The following is a 20,760-nucleotide window of genomic DNA, read 5'->3' as shown; positions in this document are numbered from 1 at the left end:
TTCCTCTGAGCAATTTAATTTGTCTGCTCCATGGCACACCAGCCACCTCCTATCTAGTCACTGATGTGACCAAGTCCTACTTCATTTCAGGATCAGTTCCTTTAATCTTACAGAATTATTAAGTTTTTTTCTGTGCCAGGGCAAAGAGAGTGGGAAAAAGGAAATTGCTTCATTGCTTATGTTGTCACCAACGATGCATCATAATGAAAAATAACAAATGCCTATTTCAAAAATAGGAAGCCCAAGTACTACATCTTAAGAGAACTAGAAAGTAATCTTTGAGCACTATTTTTTTAAGAAGTAGCAATACAGATTTAATGATGTTTCTTTAGAAGTTTTAATATTCAGAGGTAGGAATAAACAGTGTATAACCCATCAGATTCTTGTGATGCAACTTAGCAGGATGGAAAAATGTATGTATTTCTAAGAAAAGCTGTTGCTTTGGATCCAGTTCTCCACTCCTTAATCATGCAAATTATCTGAAATGAGTAATTACTGGCGGTGTTACGCTCTTCCCCATTTAGTTTGATAAAACAGTATCACTCTGCTGCTGTTTTGTAGTGATGGATGGGTACTGCTGGAGATGTAAATTCTATAGTTATTCTGTAGTTTATTTCCCAGTTATTCTGCTAAAGACTTGCTGGAAGGGAGAGGCAAGGGAAGGTGGTCTTGTGCTTGTGGTCAGCCCAGCGCAGAAAGGGAGCTGCTGCTGGCAGTGCAAACAGGACTGTCCATGGCCACAGTCCCAGCTGTCAGTCCTGATAAACGAGCAAAGTGTGTTTGAGGAGCTCATGGCTGTCCACCACTGATAGGAAGACAAGCCACTCATGTGACCTCTTTTCGATGTGACAGGTTGACAGGACAGAAGTGATCCGAACCTGTATAAATCCCGTCTTCTCCAAGCTGTTCACGGTGGACTTCTATTTTGAAGAGGTGCAGCGATTGCGGTTTGAAGTCCATGACATTAGCAGCAATCACAATGGGCTGAAGGAAGCAGATTTCCTCGGTGGCATGGAGTGCACACTTGGACAAGTAAGTGTCAGTGCCATTTTCCCCCTTGTTGCTCATTTTTTTTGTATATGTATGATATATGTTCTTTGTTGAGTGACTGATGGGTGAGATTTGTGGCAAAATTCTTAATTGGATGGGATAATTGAGAACTTCTGCTGGTTTGTTTTACTGCTGTAGTACAGCTTCAAGTCAGCCAGTGCTTATAGGATATGGAAGATCAGTGATTGGCCTTGGACACTGAAAGCCCATGCTCACTGGGCATTGGAAAATAGACTGACTTTGAAGAAAGTTATTGTTCCTAACATTGCGTGGGATTTAAAGCAAGTTCAAAGTCCAAGAAAGGCTTAGAACTATACTTGATTCACATAAGGTAGTGCCTGGTGATGTGGCAAATAGAGAGATAGGGTTGGATTCATCTCCCTGACTCTCAGTCATCTAAAAGTTAGGTGTCTAGACTAAGTTAGTCTTCTGATTTCCATCTTAAGTTGAATGGAGAGAAACAGACAGTTCCAACCATTGATTCATTCTGCCTGAGACACCTTTCCTAGATTAGGATAAATTGTCTTCAGGAGATACCTGTCCTTCCTCATCTATTGTCAAGAGAGTCTAGACAGCTGGCTTAGGGAAGATACTTAACTTTTTTGACTATTAAATTTAAGAGTGATGAGTCCTACCCACAAGATCAATATCTAGATGTCATCATAGCCAGCTCTGTGGTGAATTCCCATACTGCTGACTGTGGCACACTGCAGCGTTCCAGGCATAACTGTTTATTTCAGACTGGCAGAGTTTTTGTCATGCAGAGTTTCATCGCACAGATTTCTGCTCTGTCCATAATGGCAATGCCAAATTTCACTAAGCTGAGTGTAAATTTGTTCCCCATGCTGTGTGCCAAGAGCAGGAAGTGCTTTTGTTTAGATTTTCCTTTGCAATGCTTCCACATAAGTTTGTATTATGAACAGGACAGCGTGTCATGGAAAAAGCTGCAAAGCTTTGGTTCCCTGTTTTCTCACCTTTTGTTGCTCCTCACTCAGCTCCCCCACACAGGAATCACTTTGATTTTCTTCCCACAGCTGTTAGGCCACACATGCTGGATGAGGAAAAGTCCTCTCAGCAAGAGAAATAATATGAAATATATGCATTTACTAAATTGGAAGCTCAAAATAAAGATTTTGGTATTCAGGATATTTACAGTGAATTGTTCCTTTTGACAGAATTCTTGTGGTCTTGATCAATGGAAATAGGCTATCCTATAACACCAAGGGGAATGGGAAACAAAGCAAAATGTTATTATAATGTTCTTCTTGCTTAATTGGCTTGAAAAAGAAGGGGGGGGGAAATGTCACTGCTGCTGCCTGTAGCATAAATGTCTTTATAATGATTTGATGGCTATAAATAGCACACAGCTGGGTTGTTTGCAGTGTAATTTTAATGGTAACCAAGAAAAAATAACAGTGTGAATTCTGTTCACAGTATTGTAGCTTGGAGGACTCTGATCTCATATTTAGTCTTTTTTTGGTGATGTTCCTTCCTCCGCCTTTTCTATTTTTTTGCCTTTATAGAATTTAAAAGTGATTTAGGAAATTCCAGAATAGTAGCACTGGAATTGTCATCCAAGTCAAGCCTTTATGAAGACTGCAGAGTTGACAATCCTACAGCACAGGCTGTACACATGGAGCTTATACTCTTGTTTAGCTGTATTGTGTAATTACAGCATTCTTTTAATGATAATAGACCCACGGCTTTTCTTGAGACAATTTTGACATGAATTTGTTGTCTACATCATTTTAATGCCTGAATAAAACAGAATTTTTTGTGAGTATCAGCCTCCCAACTCACTTTCACAGCGCAAGTAGGTCTTACTGAGACATCCAGGAAGGCTGTAGATTTTTTGGCATAGTCTGAAAGACTGATGCCCTTCCCACCCCCCACAGAAGTGCCAACTTCTATTGCTCTCTTCTAGCTAATAGTTGATCTCTAAGATTCAGTGCTACCTGTACCTGTTTGTAGATCATCACTTAGTTGTGTGGTAAACCTGCATGTTTACCCAAATCATGTAATTCTTCTATCAAAATCACAATTAGTATGAATAATAAATGCTAGGAAAGACAAGAGCACAGTTATACAGTAAGCTCACAGAGAGGAGTGAATTTTATTTTTATTCTGATCTCAGTCTTACATGTAGCCTACCCAGTTAGGGGTACATGTAGCCTACAGGTTTGTCAGAAATTTGGGGTCCTGGATGCGAATGATGAAAAAATGCATTCCTTTGGAAGGTTTCAATAATCTCCTTCCAAATGCTCTAATAAATTTGTGTTCCATGAGAGTGAGGAGGGCAGTGACTTATAGGCTGTTAGATCTGAGCCATAAACTGTCTAGAGACACCCCACTGGATTTTCAGCAAGATTTATTTATACTGTTCTTGCCAGGACAAATCAATTCTGTGCCTCTACTGGTAAAATACTGTGGTTAGCAACATCCTGGCATGCAGTCAGTCATACCTGGATGTGAAGAGTAGATTCATCAACAGAAATTTCTTATGCCACATAATTTTAAACATGGTAGAACAAATGGTTGTGGGTAGATACCTGAGTGTAATTACATAAACTTCAAAGTGCTAAATAGAGACATTTCCTCAAAGTGATTTGTTTTGTCCATCACACTCAAAAGTTTCCCTTCCAGACAAAACAATAGCATCATTATCTCTTGGAGGGTTTGACAGGAGCAGGCTTAGTGTGAGGCGTTTAGGACGGATTTTTTTGTGTGTGTTTTTAAGAACTAAAAGTCTGTTCCTTGTACTGAGAAAGGCTCTTTCTGCATTTCCAATTTCCAATTGCTTCTTGAGTGTCCTGATAATGTGCAGATTGGCAGAATCTTAACAAATATGTTCTCTACAGTCAGAATGATAACGAGATCAAACAAACCCTAAAATATTAGAGAAGGTAGGAAAGTTGAAAGTGCAAACAAATTTATCTCAGTTAGCAGCATGATCTTAAAATATGTTCTGCAATTGCACATGGTGTATAAAACAGAGTTTTTCAAGCAACTTCACATCAAGAGAATGTACCATACTCCAATCTGTTAGGTTGTTTGTGTCGTACTGTTTAAATAAAGTGGCATTGTTGAATGGAAGGTTAAGGTGCATAACTAAAAACTATGATTTTTAAAAATATGTTATTATTTTAAATTTTGCATTTAATTTCTAATTAAATGAATAAAGCTAATATCTAATAATACCAGGGCTTAATAATTAAGGTTTACAGTCTTATGGTAGCTATTTAATCAAGGAAACTGTACAAACTGTACCATGTTTTGCTTGTAACCTCACAAAGATTATTCTTAATTGGGAGCATATTTATGAAATTAGTCATAGAATCCCAGCAGGGTTTGGTTGGAAGTGTCCATAAAGACCATCTAATTCCAACTCCCATGCCATGGGCAGGGACACTTTCCACTAGACGAGCCTCATCCAGCTGGTATTGAACACTTACAGCAATGGGGCATCCATAACTGCCCTGGGCAACCTGTTTGGTGCCTCACTACCCTCATAGTGAAATCACTTCCTAATATCTAGTCTAAATCTACCCTCTCTCAGTTTAAAGACATCAGCCCTTGTCCTGGCACTCCATGCCCTCTGCAACTCTCTTGTAGCATCCTTTAAGTAGAGGAAGGTACTGTAGGCTCTCCCCAGAACCTTCTCTTCTCCAGGCTGAACAGCCCCAACTGTCTCAGCCTGTCTCCACAAGGAGAGATGTTCCACCCCTCTGACCCCCCTCTTCATGGCCCTCCTCTGGAGACCCAGAACTGGATGCTTTGCTCCAGGTGGTATCTCTGGAGCAAATCCTTAGTGGGGTTTACTTGAAGTACCACACAAGGAAGTGGCATAGACATTTGGACTGTGTGCTCTTCCTGTTCCTATCATAAAGTAATTTAAGTGAGGAGGGATTCCTGAGGTCTCCAGTTCAATCTGCTGCTGAAAACAGATTAGAGCAGATTGCTCAGGGACTTCTCCAGCCCAGTCTTGAATGTCTCCAAGAATGAAGTTATCACAGCATCTTAGGGCTTTGTCCCAGTGTTTGACACCCTCACAGTAGTGATGGTTTCCTGTGCATAAGCAGAGGCATAGTGAACCCTCACTCCTGTATCAGGTGGAAACATCTGCAATTACTTTTAATAGTCTTCAAGTGGCAAAAGAAAGCCTGAATTTGCAAAGTAAAAATAACCAGAGCAGGTATGGCTTAGTTTTAGCTGGTCTTGCTTAGGGTGGAAGGCAGTAATATCAGCCTTCTTGAGCTGCTGCTGTAAATGACAGCTCTCATTGTTTGGAGTGGGAGTGTTGGGGTAGAGCAGTGGTTTGGCATTGCGCTTTCTGCTTCAGCAGAAATGGCTTGGGATGCTCCATCAGGCTGTGCATCTGCCCACTAATCTTCTAACTCTTTGATTCACTCTAAATAGTTGCTGTTCTTTGCACAGGCACTGGAAAATAAGGGCACCCATCCACAGCTCTGTAGTGATAAGCAGTGAAATCACAACCAGTGAAATTAAAGTACAGTGAAATTAAAGTAATACTTTAATTGCCATCTTGAGCCACCACTCTATAAGGGTGACCTCTTGCTTTCTTACAGGTGGTTTAGATGCTATCAATCAGTTCATGCCTTGTCATGGTTTTACAGATGTCTGTAACTTTGGAGAGTAGATTCTTCACTCTTTCCTCTTTGTTTTTTCTTTCCCTTCCCTGTGCCTAGATAAAGTGTTGAGTCCACTCACCTAGACTAATCATTTCCAGCTCAATCCTCACCTAGTTACTGAGGGTTTTGAATTTCTGTTGCTTATTGGTTGCTGACAAAATCTGTAACTGAGTGTCCATAGATAGATTGATTTTTGTTTAATGGGTTGGGGTTTTATGTATATGAAAAAAGCAACAGGGATAAAATATTAGCTGGAAAAGCCTAGTCACAAATTTAACAGTCTGATTTTAATGGTTTTCAACTAGGATAGTGCAGTGGTTTGACCTTGGCTGGGGTGCATGATTTGAGAATTGATTTTTTTTTGGTGACTTGGCCTCCCAGGATCTTGCCCACCCTCAGCTCCTTGGTGAGGGGGGAAATGTTGAGAGACAGCGCTGATGCTGTGCCCACCCTGCTCAGCAGTTGCCAAACCCTGGTGTGTTATCCACCCCTTTCCAGGTACCAATGCACAGCACAGACCTGTGAGGGCTGCTGTTGAAATTGAACCTGAAATGGACAGCAAAAGCCAAATCCAAGTCCTGTTCTGTTTATTTGTTAGTGCCTTTATATGTCATGAGCTTCTAAAGCTCTCTTATTGGAATAATTCAGATTTATATTCCATAAATTTTATAGAATATTGAAATTGCATCATATAGTACAGTAAGGGCTCAAACTTTCTAATAACAAAAGTTAATTTCTTAACCACACAGTAATTATCAGGGAGGTGGCCTAGAAAGACTTTTTTTCTCTGAAGTTTCACCCAGAAATTTTAGTCTGTTCTTTAAGAGCTCACAACTATTTCAATGAATAACCATTTTCTGATGAGAACTAAACAAATATTTCCAAGACATTCTCAATTACTGCTCAGCTGTGAATCCAACATCATTAAATTATGGAAACCGGTGAAGTTTTGATTTCTTAAATGCTGTGAACCACCGCAGCTCTGTGGGTTGGGTTATTCTCTGTGACGTATTTTATGGGAATAGCCTTTGTGGCTTTTCTTCCATTACTTACTGTGGCTGGTGTTTGATATTTTCAAATTTGGGATTTTATCCCTTGTTTAGTTTCTTTCAATTTATAGAACTGTTAAAATATTGTTTCTCCCTTATTTGCTCAACTAGTAGCAGAAGAAAGCTGCAGAGATGTAAATCTTTTAGTGTGAAGAACATTTTCAAGGATTATTCTGATATTTAATATTACCCATACACACTTTTGTGTACAAATTGGATTGAAAGTCTTCCTTCTCAGTAATGAATATAATTATTTCTTGTGTGTTTTTCATAATATATGTCATTAACAGATTATGCACTTGAAAAAGCTGACTAATTATTAGTTCAATTTCAGCCATTGCAAATCCCCTTGCTCTTGAATTAGAGAAAGGCTAAAAGAGTCATGATTGCACCTGAATTAATTAAACTGAAACAGTTTGCATGAGAATATTTGTTTAATAGCCTGTTGACTGCTTCTGTGGTGCAAAAGACATACGACCAGCTTTTTTCAAGGTATTTGAATTCCTAAATCTCATTAGATATCTGTGGGCCTCCCTAGGTATCTAGGTACCTTTTAATACTTGGCCTTTGATCTCCTCCAAATGAAGTTGCTCAATTCATTAGTGGGATGAATAATGCACTTTATTAGATGTGAATGTAATTTTCTACCAGCACTGACTCAGAGAAGAAGCAAATAATGAATGCAGCACTCTCCCTAACATTGCCCAACCCTTTCAGAAGCTAAGTTATCCCCAGGAAACTCTTGGTTTACCATTGCAGCATGATCTCTGAAGCTGTAAGATTTTTTAGAATAATCTTGCCATAGTTAATAGAATTTCTTGTACAGTTTGTACTGCTTTGTTTTCACATGCTTTATCTTTTTGTATGAATTATTGTAGCAGTCTTTAGAAGAGTAATTTAAATTTAGTTTGCTATTATAATGAGATATTATTGTGACTAATTCTAAAAGGGCTGCTACTCTACACACTAATTAAATTCAAAGACCTCTTAAGCTATTGATAAGATATTTCCTGTAAAAACATTATGCTTCTTGTGATAGGCATATCTCTTTTTCTCAGTGTTCTGTTTTGATTGACTATTTTCAGGTACAGGTCTTTAACAAAGACAGGGAGAGGTATAATTCAGCTGTAAATAGACTCTGAGCTGAACAATACCATAGCAAACAAAAGAAATCTTGAAGAGTGATGAGCATGGTACAAAAAGAATCATATGTACAGAGAGGATGATTATAGCACTAAAACTGGCTCTATGAAGGAACAAGAATTCTGTGAGCGGTTAGAACGAAACTTTTTTCTCTGTGGACCTATACATCTGAACTTGATCACTTGAAGGGATTTCTCAGTATTTGTGACCCTTTCCCCAAAACTTTTTTTCCATGAGAGTGGAATACAGTTTCTGACATTTACATAATGTCTGGTCTCTCTTCGTGTTGAAATGTAGCATGCTTGGTGCACCTGCAACTGCGTGCTACCATTCAGGAAAATTTTTGGTGGATTCAAAAACAGCTGGGAGGTAGATGGCAAGATAAACGCAAGCACATCAGAGTTGTATAAACCTTGCTTTGTCACAAGCCAGGCTGAAGAGGAATGTGTGAAGAAGAAGAGAGTTTTTACACTGTGAGGCAGAGATACTTCTGCTCCCTGTGCTTAAAATTGGTCATTCATTGTATTATTAAATTGTATTCATTGTATTATTATTAAAATTGGTCTGACATTGTATTTGTAGGTGTTTAGAGGCTTACAGTATCTGACTTGAATGGACTAATATTTTAATTTACAAGCTTCAGAATATATTTTACAAATGTTAAATCTTCAATTGTTTGTCTAGCCACTCTGGTTGCATCATTCCACTTACAGCAATATCATGAAAGTATTGCTGTCCTTCATTTGGGACACTTTTTAGCAGTGAAAAAGGTGCTTTAAAGGTTGTACTTCTATACTGGAAGGGAAGAACTTGAGAGCATGTAGCATAACTTTTGATATGGTTATGTCTCAAGTGTTATGTACCACAGAATGCTTCTTTTGCTGTTCATCGAAGATTAAAAGGATTTCGTGAATAGTCAAGTTAGTTTGATTGTGTATGTTAAAATCGCCACTCAAAGTTGACAAGATAGCAGTTGATAGTTTTAATAGTTACATATTAAACTGCTATTGTCTCAACCTGTGTGTTTTTATCACTTTTACTCTTCTGATTCTCTCTTATGTCTCACTGGGGTGGAGTAAAGCAGTGACTGTGTGGGGCTTGGCTGCTGGCTGGAGTTAGACCACGACACAAGGGTTGGTGCAAGATTTAAGATGTTGTTTTGAAAGAGTACGATTGCTACTTTTCTTTCCTTGATATATCAACATGGTTCTAGAGGATGCTGTAAGAAAAACACTCCATTTACATATGTACCACTGCTGTTTGTTGGGAAATTACTTCTCCGGGCTTGAAGTGTGTTTACCACCAAGGGCTCTGCACTTAAAATATGTTTGATCATGAAGTTTCAGTCTATGAAAAAGACATTTGGATAAAGGAAAAAATGCTACTAAATTGTGCCTAGGTGCTCTTTGCAGTCCTGAAAAGAGTTAGGTTGGCTAGAAGAAAGTTGAGTAACTATGAAAGTACGTATAGCTGGAATAACACATCTGGGAGAAGAATTAACACAGAGGTGCTAGGAAATAAAAGTTATTTCTCTGGCTATCCCTGTTAGCAAGGAAGAGATACAAAGACTTCTTTAAGTTATGTACTGTTGTGATTGGGAGAAATTTGTGCTTAATCTCTGTGTAAATAAGTAAATTTGGGGTTCCTGTAAGAAAGTCCAATGTGTAGAAGAGGACAATCCAAATAAAGAATTTGAGACACTTGACCTCTGGCTCAGGGTGGCACCTTGCAAAGCTGAATCAATCCTGTTGAAATAACTTGGTTAAAAAGCCATATTGAAAACTTGGTGTTGGCTTGATTTATGAACATTGGGAATTCTGCATGATATTATTGAAAGTTATCCCTATATTTTGTTAAAAAAGGACCACCTAGAGAAAGACATTTTAAAAGTTTCTTAAACAAGCCAGGTAAAACAAGTCATTATATTTCACAGCTCATCTTACGCAGTGCTGATTAGTCACGACTCAGGCACAGGAGAGAGGAAAGAGAGGAAACCTTCATCAGAGTCCTTGTCTCTGAGTGATTGCTGAGCAATGCTTGGTACACAGCTGGTGTCAGCGCCTTGGTGCTTTTATCTGGAATCTTGCATCTGTTCATACTTTTAAAATAATGAAGAAAAAAAAAGGTGCAAAGCCTCTTTTAGCTATTTTACATTGGAAATAAGATCAAATGGAGATGTAAGTCTAGATTTCTCTACAGCAATATTGAGCATCTATTCTTAACCTATAAGGGCTTGTATGTAATAAGGAAAAGATCATCTTCAAGGGAATTTCTCACTCCCATCTTACCACAGGGCTGACATCCCTTATCACTTCAGACCAGAAATCTAGCTGAGATGATGTTCTCTTGAGATGATTGAATATCTGTTAAATAGGAGTAACTTCATGTGCATATACTCCCTCTCAGAAACAGAGCAGTGGCTTTTACATTCTTATTTCTACCTCATGCAAACATATTAGTATGGCATTTTTACTGGACATGTGGTGCTCTTGGGCCGCAACTGGGTAATAGTTTGTATGTAGCTGAAAATGAAGTTGACTTCACTTCTCTTAAGTCTCACCTTTTATACCTCTGAGGTGTGACCCTTGGATGAGCCCCCCTACAATGAGCAATAAAAGGATTGTTGTTGTTGAACCCCAGCTGGCAGCTAAAGCACCATGCAGCTTCTTGCTTACACCCCCTTTGCCCTGTGCCTGCTACAGTGGGGAGGAGAATCAGAAAGTAAAGGTTAACTTCATGGCTTGAGATAGAAACAGTTTAATAATTTTAAAAAATGGTTATTATTATTATAACAACAGCTATAGTGAAAAGGAGAGAGAAGGAACAAAATAAAACCCAAGAGAAAGAAGTGATGCATAGTACAATCACTTACTACCTGTTGACAGATGCCCAGCCCAGCCCTTAGCAGCAATCAGCAGCTCTCAGCCAATTCTCCCCAGTCTATATACTGAGCATGGCAGTCTATGGTATGAAATATCTTTTTTGCTAGTTCAGTCAGCCATCCTGGCTGTCTTCCCTCCTTGCTTTTTGTGCACCTCCTCTCTGGCAGCACATGGGAAACTGAAAAGTCCTTGATATGGAGTAAGCACTACTTAGTAACAACCACAACATCAGTGTTACCAACATTATTCTCATATTAAATCTGAAACACAGCATTAAGTACCAGCTACTAAGAAGAAAATTAGCTCTATTACAGTGTGAACAAGGACTGTTTTCTACATCCATTTGCTGACTGGTAGGTCATGCTTCTAATAAAATGTTTGTGAAAATACATATTCTTGAAATGCAGTGAGGTTTTCTAGGGCTGAACTGGGTTCTGTTATTTGTGTTGTAGAAAGAAGAGAGACATTTACTTTCTGCACTTCTTCACATCAGTTTTGGAAAAACCCTTTTTTTTCTCTGAAGCAGAAGTTTTAAATTGCAAGGTTTTGAAGTCAGAGTCAAGCCGAAGACTCCTGACAAATGAAAGACCTGTAGTCAATTACCTTCTTGTAAGACATTTTGCCAACTCAGCTGTCTCTGTAACTGTGAACTAAGACTAATGCATGCTAGTCCCTCAAGTTATCATTGTTTAGGACTTGCTGTCTGAAAATCAGGTCAGCAAATGCTTTGTATAATAATGTTCAGAAGAAGATTTGCATTGGGACAATAACAAAAATATGGTAGGTAATTGATGGCAGGTTCGAAGTGGTTCTTTAAACCAGTGAGACCCATTTTGTGCAATGCATGAACAAAAGAGTCAAATTACTGCTATGGAAAACAGACTCCTTTATGGTTATTGCAATTACAATTACAATTTGAGGCAACAACGCTGGCACATTGTTGCCAGATGGAGGATTAGTTTTAGTGGCCCTTAATTAACAACTGGTAAACACTTGCACCCAAATACACATATTTACATATGCAGAGTGCTTACTGTGTCAGAACGATGCTTCTGTCTTAGAGAGCGAGTGTCATTAATGCAGCCTACTAATGAGCACGTCAGAATAAATTATCCTTTCTGGAACTTTGAGCCGTCTATCTGCCACCTGCACAGGAGCTCCTGAGCTGTGCAATGCCTTGTGAAAGCAGCAAAGGGAGCTGGAAAAGTTTGGGTAGCTCAGGGGGAGAGGTCCTGCTGTCTCTAAAGAGGCTACTGTAGGCCAGGTTCCCACCCAAGTTCTGTCTCATACCGTGGCTATGTATATGTAAGAAGTCTGAAAAGGTTTCTGGTGGACAATACTCACAGCTTTCAGTGGAAAAGCTTAATTTTACAAAGTTGCCTGAGCATCTTTGGCCATGGAGATAAATGGGCTCTGCTCCTCAGCTGCCATAATTCATTGTCTGGCTGGTACAGATCCCATAGTTTAATTCCATGTTAAGAATAATCTGTCATATTTCTGTATTACCTCCTATATGAGAATCTCAAACAAGATTTTTTGAATTGCACCTCACAGTTCACAGGAGTGCAATGATTTATACTTGAACGTATTTAGCTGGCAAGAAGATAAATGTAGGGATGACTTAAAAGATCATCACAAACAGTATTTCTAAGATTCTAAGGAAGAAAAAGAGCTGCTAGTAATTTTGTCATCTTACTTGTAGTCCTGTCTGTTGTTGCCACTGACCAACACTAGAGTTGAAATCCAAAAGTTAGTTTGGAAAATTGAGTGAGATGTTGGCAACAGACAACATTATGGAAGGCAGTCCAAAAAGGAGTGTTAAATTATTCATTTAAGTAAGAGCCAGCTGCAAAACTGCAGCTGGCAATCTGAAATGGTCCTATTATGAACATTAGTTAACAGTATCATGGTGTTCTTAAAATAAGGCAAATGTAATTCTGGAGTGTATCAGCCTTGCAATGAGAAGCTCTTCTTGCTTCTCATGGGAAGGACCAGAGCTATTATGCCCAATTTTGAGCATTATTCTAAGAGTGTTTATGAGCCAGTCCATGAAGGATCATCAGAGAGTAGAGAGAATGGTTTGAGAGCTAGGAAATTTGGTCAAGAAGGAAAGATAGGACAAACTCAAGTTATGTAGTAAAGAAGACTGTAGGGAGTGTGTAATAGTCTTCAAATGCAAGGATTGCCCAGGAATACAAGGAAAAAGGCTTGTTTTACCAATTCATGGTGCATTCAATAGAAATAATGTACTTAAACTGCAGAGAATAGAAATAATAAACTTAAACTGCAGAAAATCAGATTAGCTGTTAGGAAAGTGTTTACATAAGGATAGTGAATACAATAAATTTCCAGAGGAGAGTGTTTCCATTTAAGTTCTTTAAGAACTGATTAAATATACCCCTGTCAGGTATAGTTGCAATAGGAACAAGAAGCTGGTCACAGTGATTCCAGATGTGCTGTCCTGTCATTTGGTGGTTCTCCTGTCTCACATTTAAAGCCTGTTTAAAACTTGCTTCTGTGTTGTTGCTTCTATTACAACTGTAGCTGGGAATAATCTGAGGTGCAGCTTTTGATTTTCTGTTCAATTCAGCAAATTGATGGGCTGTACAAACATGTTTCCCCCCACTGATGTTAAGCTAAAATGTGCAACCTATTCACTCCTGTCTCACAGCACATTTTTTGGCTGGCTGCGAGTTTGCATTACTCAGAGCATTTCAGCTCTGGCCATTACCTACTGTTGTGGTTTATTGCTGAAGTTTGTGTGATTCCCAGGACTCTCATGCAGGGTCTGGAACTCTCCTTTTCACTTGGTGGCTGCCTTTCTTTTGCAGCTAATATTTTGGCATATTTGCCAATGATGTCTATTTGTGGAACATTTAGATCAGCTGTCTGGAAGAAGTTGTCCACGTACTGTTGGATGGGGGAAGGCAGAAAGGACTACTTCTAGGATAAAAGCCACATTCAAGAAGTTAAGGTTTTTCTCAGGACACAATCTTTTGCCCATTATCTGCACAGCACAATTGTACTACAGTTTTGTCAGATTACAAATAATACTGTGACTTATAAGAAGTGTTTTGAATTACCTTTACATCTGTCTACATTTTGAAGTTTTCTGCTTAATAAATAAATAAATTGATTTAGCATTAGCTTTACTAGTGACTGGAACATCACTGTAGCTTAGCAGTTCTGCATTATTGTAAGGTTTCTTCCTTTTCTAATACTTTTACTTGTCTGGTTTTAAGTGTTTCAAAATTGTAAGAGGATGCTAGTTATTGATATGGCAGATAAAATCTTTTGTCAGTGTCCCTCTGATGCCATTTATTTGAAGTATATTTACAATATGGTTAATGACCAAGTTCATTTATAATGTTGAGTTCTAGGGAAGGTCTGGTAAGGAAAGGAGACAATTTTGGAACTGAAATATGGGATAGCTTGCTTGCTTTTGCCCTGAATTTAGAGTTGCTGATATTTTGCGGTAAAATAAATTCTTTGCATTTTAAATGGACTTCAGTTTCCAATAAAAATTACTGAGTTGAGTTTTAAGGGTATCTCTGATAGATTTGCTGTCTACAGCTCCCTTCTTACTGTCTTTTTAGTCCAGTTAAACCTTACTTCTGTCCTCTGTCACCATCACTGCAATACTTGAGAAAAATCTATGCGTCCCTCATTATTCTGTTCAGTGCAGAGTTGTGTTCTCCCCATTCTGCTTGACCCCAAATGCTTTTTTTGTCCTTCCATTGAATCCTGTGCAGGTTTCCTGGGGACCTTTTTTGTTGGTTGTGGTCTTACTGTGTTAACTTTGATCATGGATTGAGAAAGTACCTTGATACAAAAGGAAAAAAAAAAAAAAAAAAAAAAAAAAAAAAAAAAACAAAAAGAAAGCAACATAAAACTGAAATCACAATAAACCATGTATTTACTACAGATTCTAATTATTTTTCCCTTTGTTTTTGTTTTCATGCAGATTGTTTCTCAGAGGAAGCTCTCCAAGTCCTTACTCAAACATGGCAACACAGCAGGAAAGTCATCTATAACAGTAAGTCAGTCTTAAACATGCTTTTTTTTTCCTGTTATTTAGAAATATCTAAAGTGAGTAATTCTCTCTAAAAGCATCCTGCTAAGCCACCAGAACAACACTTGATTGAGAAATGCATTTAAATTGTTTATTTGATGATTTGCACTGTTTCTGACAAATGCTTGTTTTAAGGAAATGGCAACAAATATGTGTGATTTGTAAAAAAGATACAATACTTGCTATTAACTACTTTTAGGGTACTTGGATGACAGCAAGTAACTTCTGCTGTTTGAATACTTTTAGCTGAATGACTAGAACCTTCAGAAATTAATTTATACATGCTTTGACATGTAAAGGAACCTCATCTTTCTTTTCCCTTGGGCTTTTTCCAGTTTCTCAGTAAAAAAAAAAAAAAAAAAATCCCATCCTGAGAATCAGCACAATATCTGGGCAGTTCCTAAGCCTATTTCTGTCAGCTTAGAGGAACGTGTAGAGCACTCTGTCAGCTCTCTAGCACAGAGATGAGTGGCAGCCAAAGCAGGTCCTTCTGTTCCACTAACAAAACCAGGGCAGTTGATGATATTAGTTTTAGATGTATTGTAATGCATCTAAGGACTGGATTGTCATAGCCCCATGTCTATCTTGAACATTACCTCTCTTTCATCTTTCTCTATGCTGGCTTGCTTGGGAGATCAATTTTGTCTGCACTTTGATTTGGGGGTATGTGCTCTGTTGCCTCATGAGACTGAGAAGGATTTTTTTCCTTAATGTGTGATTTGCCAGATGGTTTTCTTCTGGCTTGATTGTTTGGATTTTTTTTTCTGCCTTCAGCCACAAAAGAGACAGCAGATTCTGAGGTAGTTTCTTGAGAGCCCAGGGAGTTTGATTTCTTAGATCTCTTCCTTTGTGCTTGGCTGGGAATTGATTTGCTTAAATGGATACAATAAACTTGGTTTTGGTCTGGGGTTGGAAAGGAGTTCCCCACTCATCTGGCTGAATAGAACCAGGAGAGAGTTTTGTTCCCTAAATAACTTCATATGGTTTGCCTGCTGGCATGGTCTGGGCATACTTCATCTCACCCATCCCTGTGGTGTTCTGGACCTCCCTTCTGTTCTTCTTTGAGGAGCACAAAGTAGTTTAGTCTTGTGAAAACACAAATGCTGTAGTACAACTAAAATTATTAGGTTTGTTAGGGGAGTGTTCTGGCAAAAATTAAATCACTGTAATAAACAGAAGATGAGACAAAATGAGTTAATAGTCCCTGCTGGCCTCACACTGGATGATAACCATGAAATATGGACCTTATTTATGTGCTTTGGCTTCTGTCCAGCAGTTCTAAAGAGCAAGTTGACTTGAACGGGAGAAAACTGAACCCAGACAAAGAAATACTGTGTGAAAAGTTTTTTGTCTCAACAAAATAATTAAAAACGGATTAATGATTATATTTCTGGACCTGGGGACGTACCAGGTGTCTGTCAAGTATGGAAGTTAGGAATACTAGTTTCCTAACTCATTCAGTGTAGTGAGTTATGAGTTTTTCATAGTATTTTGAAAGTTCCTCTCTTAGCAAGTTTTGCTGGAATTTTATTCATCTTTTGACTGTGTAATGTCTCATCCACACAATTTTATAATATGGCTCTGGAAAGCAAACAGAACATTGTTCTGCTTCTCCAGCTGCAAGTCTGTAAACCTTTACAAGAGCAGGTTCATTATTTTCAGTTTAAAATACTTGTGAAATTTGGTGTGCAAATCCCAGAGCACTGTTGGTCACACACAGCTTAACCAGATTTTGTAAACCATCAGACTACATGGAAGAGAAATGTGTCAGGCTCCGTGGGTCAAATTTCATCAGCAAGCTGATGTTTGCCTAGAAGATGTAACACACCACATCTGTGCCTGTGTGATGGTACTTTAATGGCCAGTTAAGCATTTGTGCCCCTGTCTGGCTACGTGTGAGTGTTTTGTTTGGAGAAACATCACATCTCCCTGCTGGGAGGTGTCGCCGCCAGAATAGTCTCAGGGAATTTTACTTAATTTAATGAATTGCCAATCAAAGTAAACTTTTAACTACTGAGAAACAAATAGGACAAAAAAAAAAAAAAAACCACTCCTAGGGAAAATACTTTTCCTGCCCCTCTCCTGTACTCCACTTCTGACACCTCTCCTGCCTCCTTCATAGTCTTCACTCCTGTTGCCTTCACTTCATGTTGTGCTCAGTCCCTTTGGTGAGGTGGCGTGTGACGCAGGTCAGGATCAGAAAATAGTGATGTTTTTGCTGCTCTTTGAGGTTTTTTTCTTAGTTCTGCTCTGGACTTACACACAGGGGCATCTCTGCTCCAGAATGAGTCTTACCTGAGGGTGTACACAGAGGTGCCTCCTCCAGCATGGAGCACTTCCTTCAGAGAGTGAATCTCCAGCTGTGTCCCCACAGCATGGCCTTCTCCATGCCTCCTCCTGGATCTTCTTTAGGGTGTCATTGCAGGCCTCCTACCTCTCCTTCCTTTGTGCCTCTTGCCTCTGGCAGCTGCTGTCCTTTCAGACATAGATTCACAAGATGCCTATGGCACCCCATACGCACCTCTGATGTGTTGATGTTTTGGGGTGCAGTCAGTAGCTGCTGCCAAGCCAGTTTGGCAAATTTTTGTTTTCCCAGCAGCTCCTCAAGGACTTCAAGTGGTGGAGACAGCCAGAGCCTATCTGGGAAGCTGGCATGGCTGCCACGTGTGTGGTCATGAACATGAAACACCCAGGAAACAGGTTCTTTTGGGAGATTTAATCCATGGGGAGAGCATTTACAATGGGGGAAAAGTTTTAAAGCTGTCAAATAGAATATAATATGGTTTGTTTCAAAGAATGTTTTCCAGTGAAATATGCCAGATTTGGTTAGTGCCTTCTCTCCCCTGAGGCTGTGGTATTCACATGATCTCTGAACAGAGAGAGGCTGTGAGAGAAGCAGCAAAAAGAATGATCAAAACAATTCTTATCTCATTTGCTGCTCCTGTGTTTGTGCTCATGTTGAATGTGTTCTGGAGATTGTTTAACCAAGGTGATTGCTGGATTGGATTCTGGTGGAATTGTTTGTGTTAATTAGCCTATCAGGTCCAAGCTGTGTGGACTGTTGGTCTGCAGACGATCACGAGTTTTTCAGGAGTTAGAAGTATTCTTTGTAGTATAGTTATAGTATAATATAGTGTGATAAAGTAATTAATTAGCCTTGTGATATAATGGAGTTCTGCTCATCATTCTTCCCAGACGTTGGGCATCGTAGCACAGATATGAGGCATTTTAATGGCTTACTTAGGAAGCTGGTTTGGTTGGTTTTTTTATAACGTTGCACAGCACAGTGACTGGCATCATTACTGATATAGCCTACACCATCTGAAAGAATCACATGATATTATTTTAGGATTACTTGCTTCTGACTCCATCCACGGTAAATTGTTTTGCCAATGTGGCTATTGCAGAAAAGCTATTTCAGGAGAGCTCTCCTGCTGTAAATGTGTCTTTCATGGCAGCTAATGCCAGGTGACTTCACTATTTTTTTTCATTTATCTTGCCAAATGATGCTGAAGTGGCATAAAAATAATTGGGCTTTAGACCTGAGTAGTACAACCCTTGTAGAGCATTTTTGTCCCCTTGGATACTGTGAGGTTGTGGAATTCTCTGTTTTCCACTCTGAGGAGGGGCACTTGGTCAGAGGAAAAGGATCCCTGGTGGATGTGGGTGTCTGCCCTTTGACAGGTGATTGACAAGGCATAGTTGCATGACACAAACTGATTCAGGTTTGTGGGCTGACCAAGGTGATGTCCTTCCTGACGGCAAAGAGAAACACATTAACTTGTTCCACACTTCAGTTTCCTAAGTGGGGTCTGCAGTCTTCACACACTGAAAAATGGCATAGTTCCCCCCTTCCATTACACCATGCACAACTCAAGTGTAGCTTTCCATTTAGGTGATCGCTGAGGAATTGTCTGGCAACGATGACTACGTTGAACTTTCATTCAGTGCACGGAAATTGGATGACAAGGTAAGCTGCTTGATATTAACCTTTCTGAAAGATATAAGAATGCCTGCAAATATAATTTGATGAGATCTTCCATGACAGATATTTTTTTTACCTTGTGTTATTAAACACATCAGGGTTTTCAGATGGATGTTCACAATGAGGCTTTCCTCGGGTTGCAAGTAATTTAAAAAAAAAAAAAAAACTCAAGAAAATCTAATTAAAATCAAGACAAGTTAATTACACTACAACCAAGACAATTTAATTATGTAAAATGCCACAGATCAGAAGTATTTAGAGAAGTGAACTTTCTGTGAGTAATCAATGATGTTATCATTGAAGTTTCCTAAAATGCAGCTAAAAAACTTCATAACAGCTCAGTCATGATACACATTTTGTTCAACAAAACATAGCTTGAATGTGAGAAAAAGACTTGCATATTTGTTAAAAACTTTTTCCCCTCTCTAGGTAAAAAACTTTCCACTGACTCAAACACTACTCAACATTATAAGGAATACCTCTTTCTGAAAATATCTGTTATTGTTTAGCAATTTACTCATAATAAGGATCTCAACTCACAGCCCAAGAAAACCTGATGTCTGCTTGTACCACTCTCTGTCATTTCAGTGTAATAGCAGGCATAGAATGCTTTGAGGTATATGGTCCCTTCTTATACAGGAAGGTGCTTCTAATTAGAAACATATGGCAGAACTAAAGGTAAAAAGGTTTAGGATGCTGATGCCCCAAGTGTGTTCTTGTAAACATCTGACATGAGAGTAGCTTAAAATCAAATCAGTGAGACTACTTTTGGATACATATTCATCAGGTTTTCAAACTCAGGTTGTAACTTATGAAAAATATTTTCAGCTGAAACTACCAGAAAAATCTCAGGCAAGCAGAAAGTACACAGAAAGATTAATAGTTCTGACATATAACTTTAAAATAAACTTTATAAAATTTATAAAATTTTACTGTGCTCAGGATCATTAACAATCATAAATGATCAGGACCTGAATTTGCTTCTCATCTGAAAGATAAATTACTTTCCTCTTTCAGAGTTGCTGGAGTCTGAGTGGTTTTGAGTTGCATAATTTATTTAGGTGTCAAAATGTAAATTTAGCAACCTTTCTTTAGACAGATATCTTTAGAGGTAATTCCCAAACTTGTACAAATTTTCTTCCTGTTCTACTTGCTGTCACATCTAGGGAAAAGGAAAGGACACAAACAACATAATAGGACTCCACTTAGTTATTGCTTTCCACAAATGCAAAATGTAACCTGCTTTAAATATTATGATTGCTTCTAGTTCTTGTTGGTATAAATTAAAAGGATACTTGCCAGACTGCAATTCTGAGCCAGGTCAGTGTTGTCTGGGCAACAGTTTTAGAGAGTGATTAAAACACTTTATGGGGTAAGGTGAGAAGGATCACTCTGAAATATTGCAACAGTGTTGTCATTCTTGCCATTTTAAATGGCCAGTCAAGGTGGGCTTCGTCTAATAAAGAATTCTTGGATGATGCAGTGTGCAAGTCAAGCAGTGACTCATCATGTCTTATCTGAATCCAAAGTCCTGTCTTCAACTGATGAAAATCTCTGGAAATCTATTGCACTGAATGAAGTCTTTCAATTTTCTCCAGTTAAAGATGTAGCTCAATACCTGGCTGAAACTTGATTAACTTACTCTATAGGAAAAATGTACAGCTTATAATGAACTTTGACATCATTAGATGCAAGGAACTATTGGTAATTATTTTTATTAAGGTTTGAAATTACTTAAATTTCACAGTTCGGCCATTGGTGAAAAAGAATGAGTGCTCTGATGTCACAAAAAGGGAAATAAACATAAAGAATTGAGAAGAGCCGATTTTGTAAAATCCTAAGCATGGTTTTGCATGCCTCTCCCCACTCAGAGAAGTGAACACCTGAGTAGAGATGTAATGTCAGAGAAACAAACTGAGGGTTGAAGCTG

The 20,760-nt window shown here is 38.7% G+C and overlaps 1 protein-coding gene across 1 annotated transcript in view; it reads left to right on the top strand.

The window, feature by feature from the left end:
• CPNE4 (copine 4) overlaps positions 1-20,760 on the top strand; it is a 225,316-nt gene that overhangs the window by 112,473 nt on the left and 92,083 nt on the right. The window contains exons 3-5 of the mRNA XM_041466406.1: positions 853-1,032; positions 14,738-14,809; positions 18,741-18,815. Coding sequence (XP_041322340.1) covers positions 853-1,032; positions 14,738-14,809; positions 18,741-18,815 — 327 coding nt within the window. The remainder of the gene's footprint in view (positions 1-852; positions 1,033-14,737; positions 14,810-18,740; positions 18,816-20,760) is intronic.

Source organism: Pyrgilauda ruficollis, unplaced genomic scaffold, assembly GCF_017590135.1.
Source record: "Pyrgilauda ruficollis isolate IOZ18807 unplaced genomic scaffold, ASM1759013v1 scaffold2, whole genome shotgun sequence".
Taxonomy (NCBI): domain Eukaryota; kingdom Metazoa; phylum Chordata; class Aves; order Passeriformes; family Passeridae; genus Pyrgilauda; species Pyrgilauda ruficollis.
This window is presented reverse-complemented; position numbering and strand designations above follow the sequence as displayed.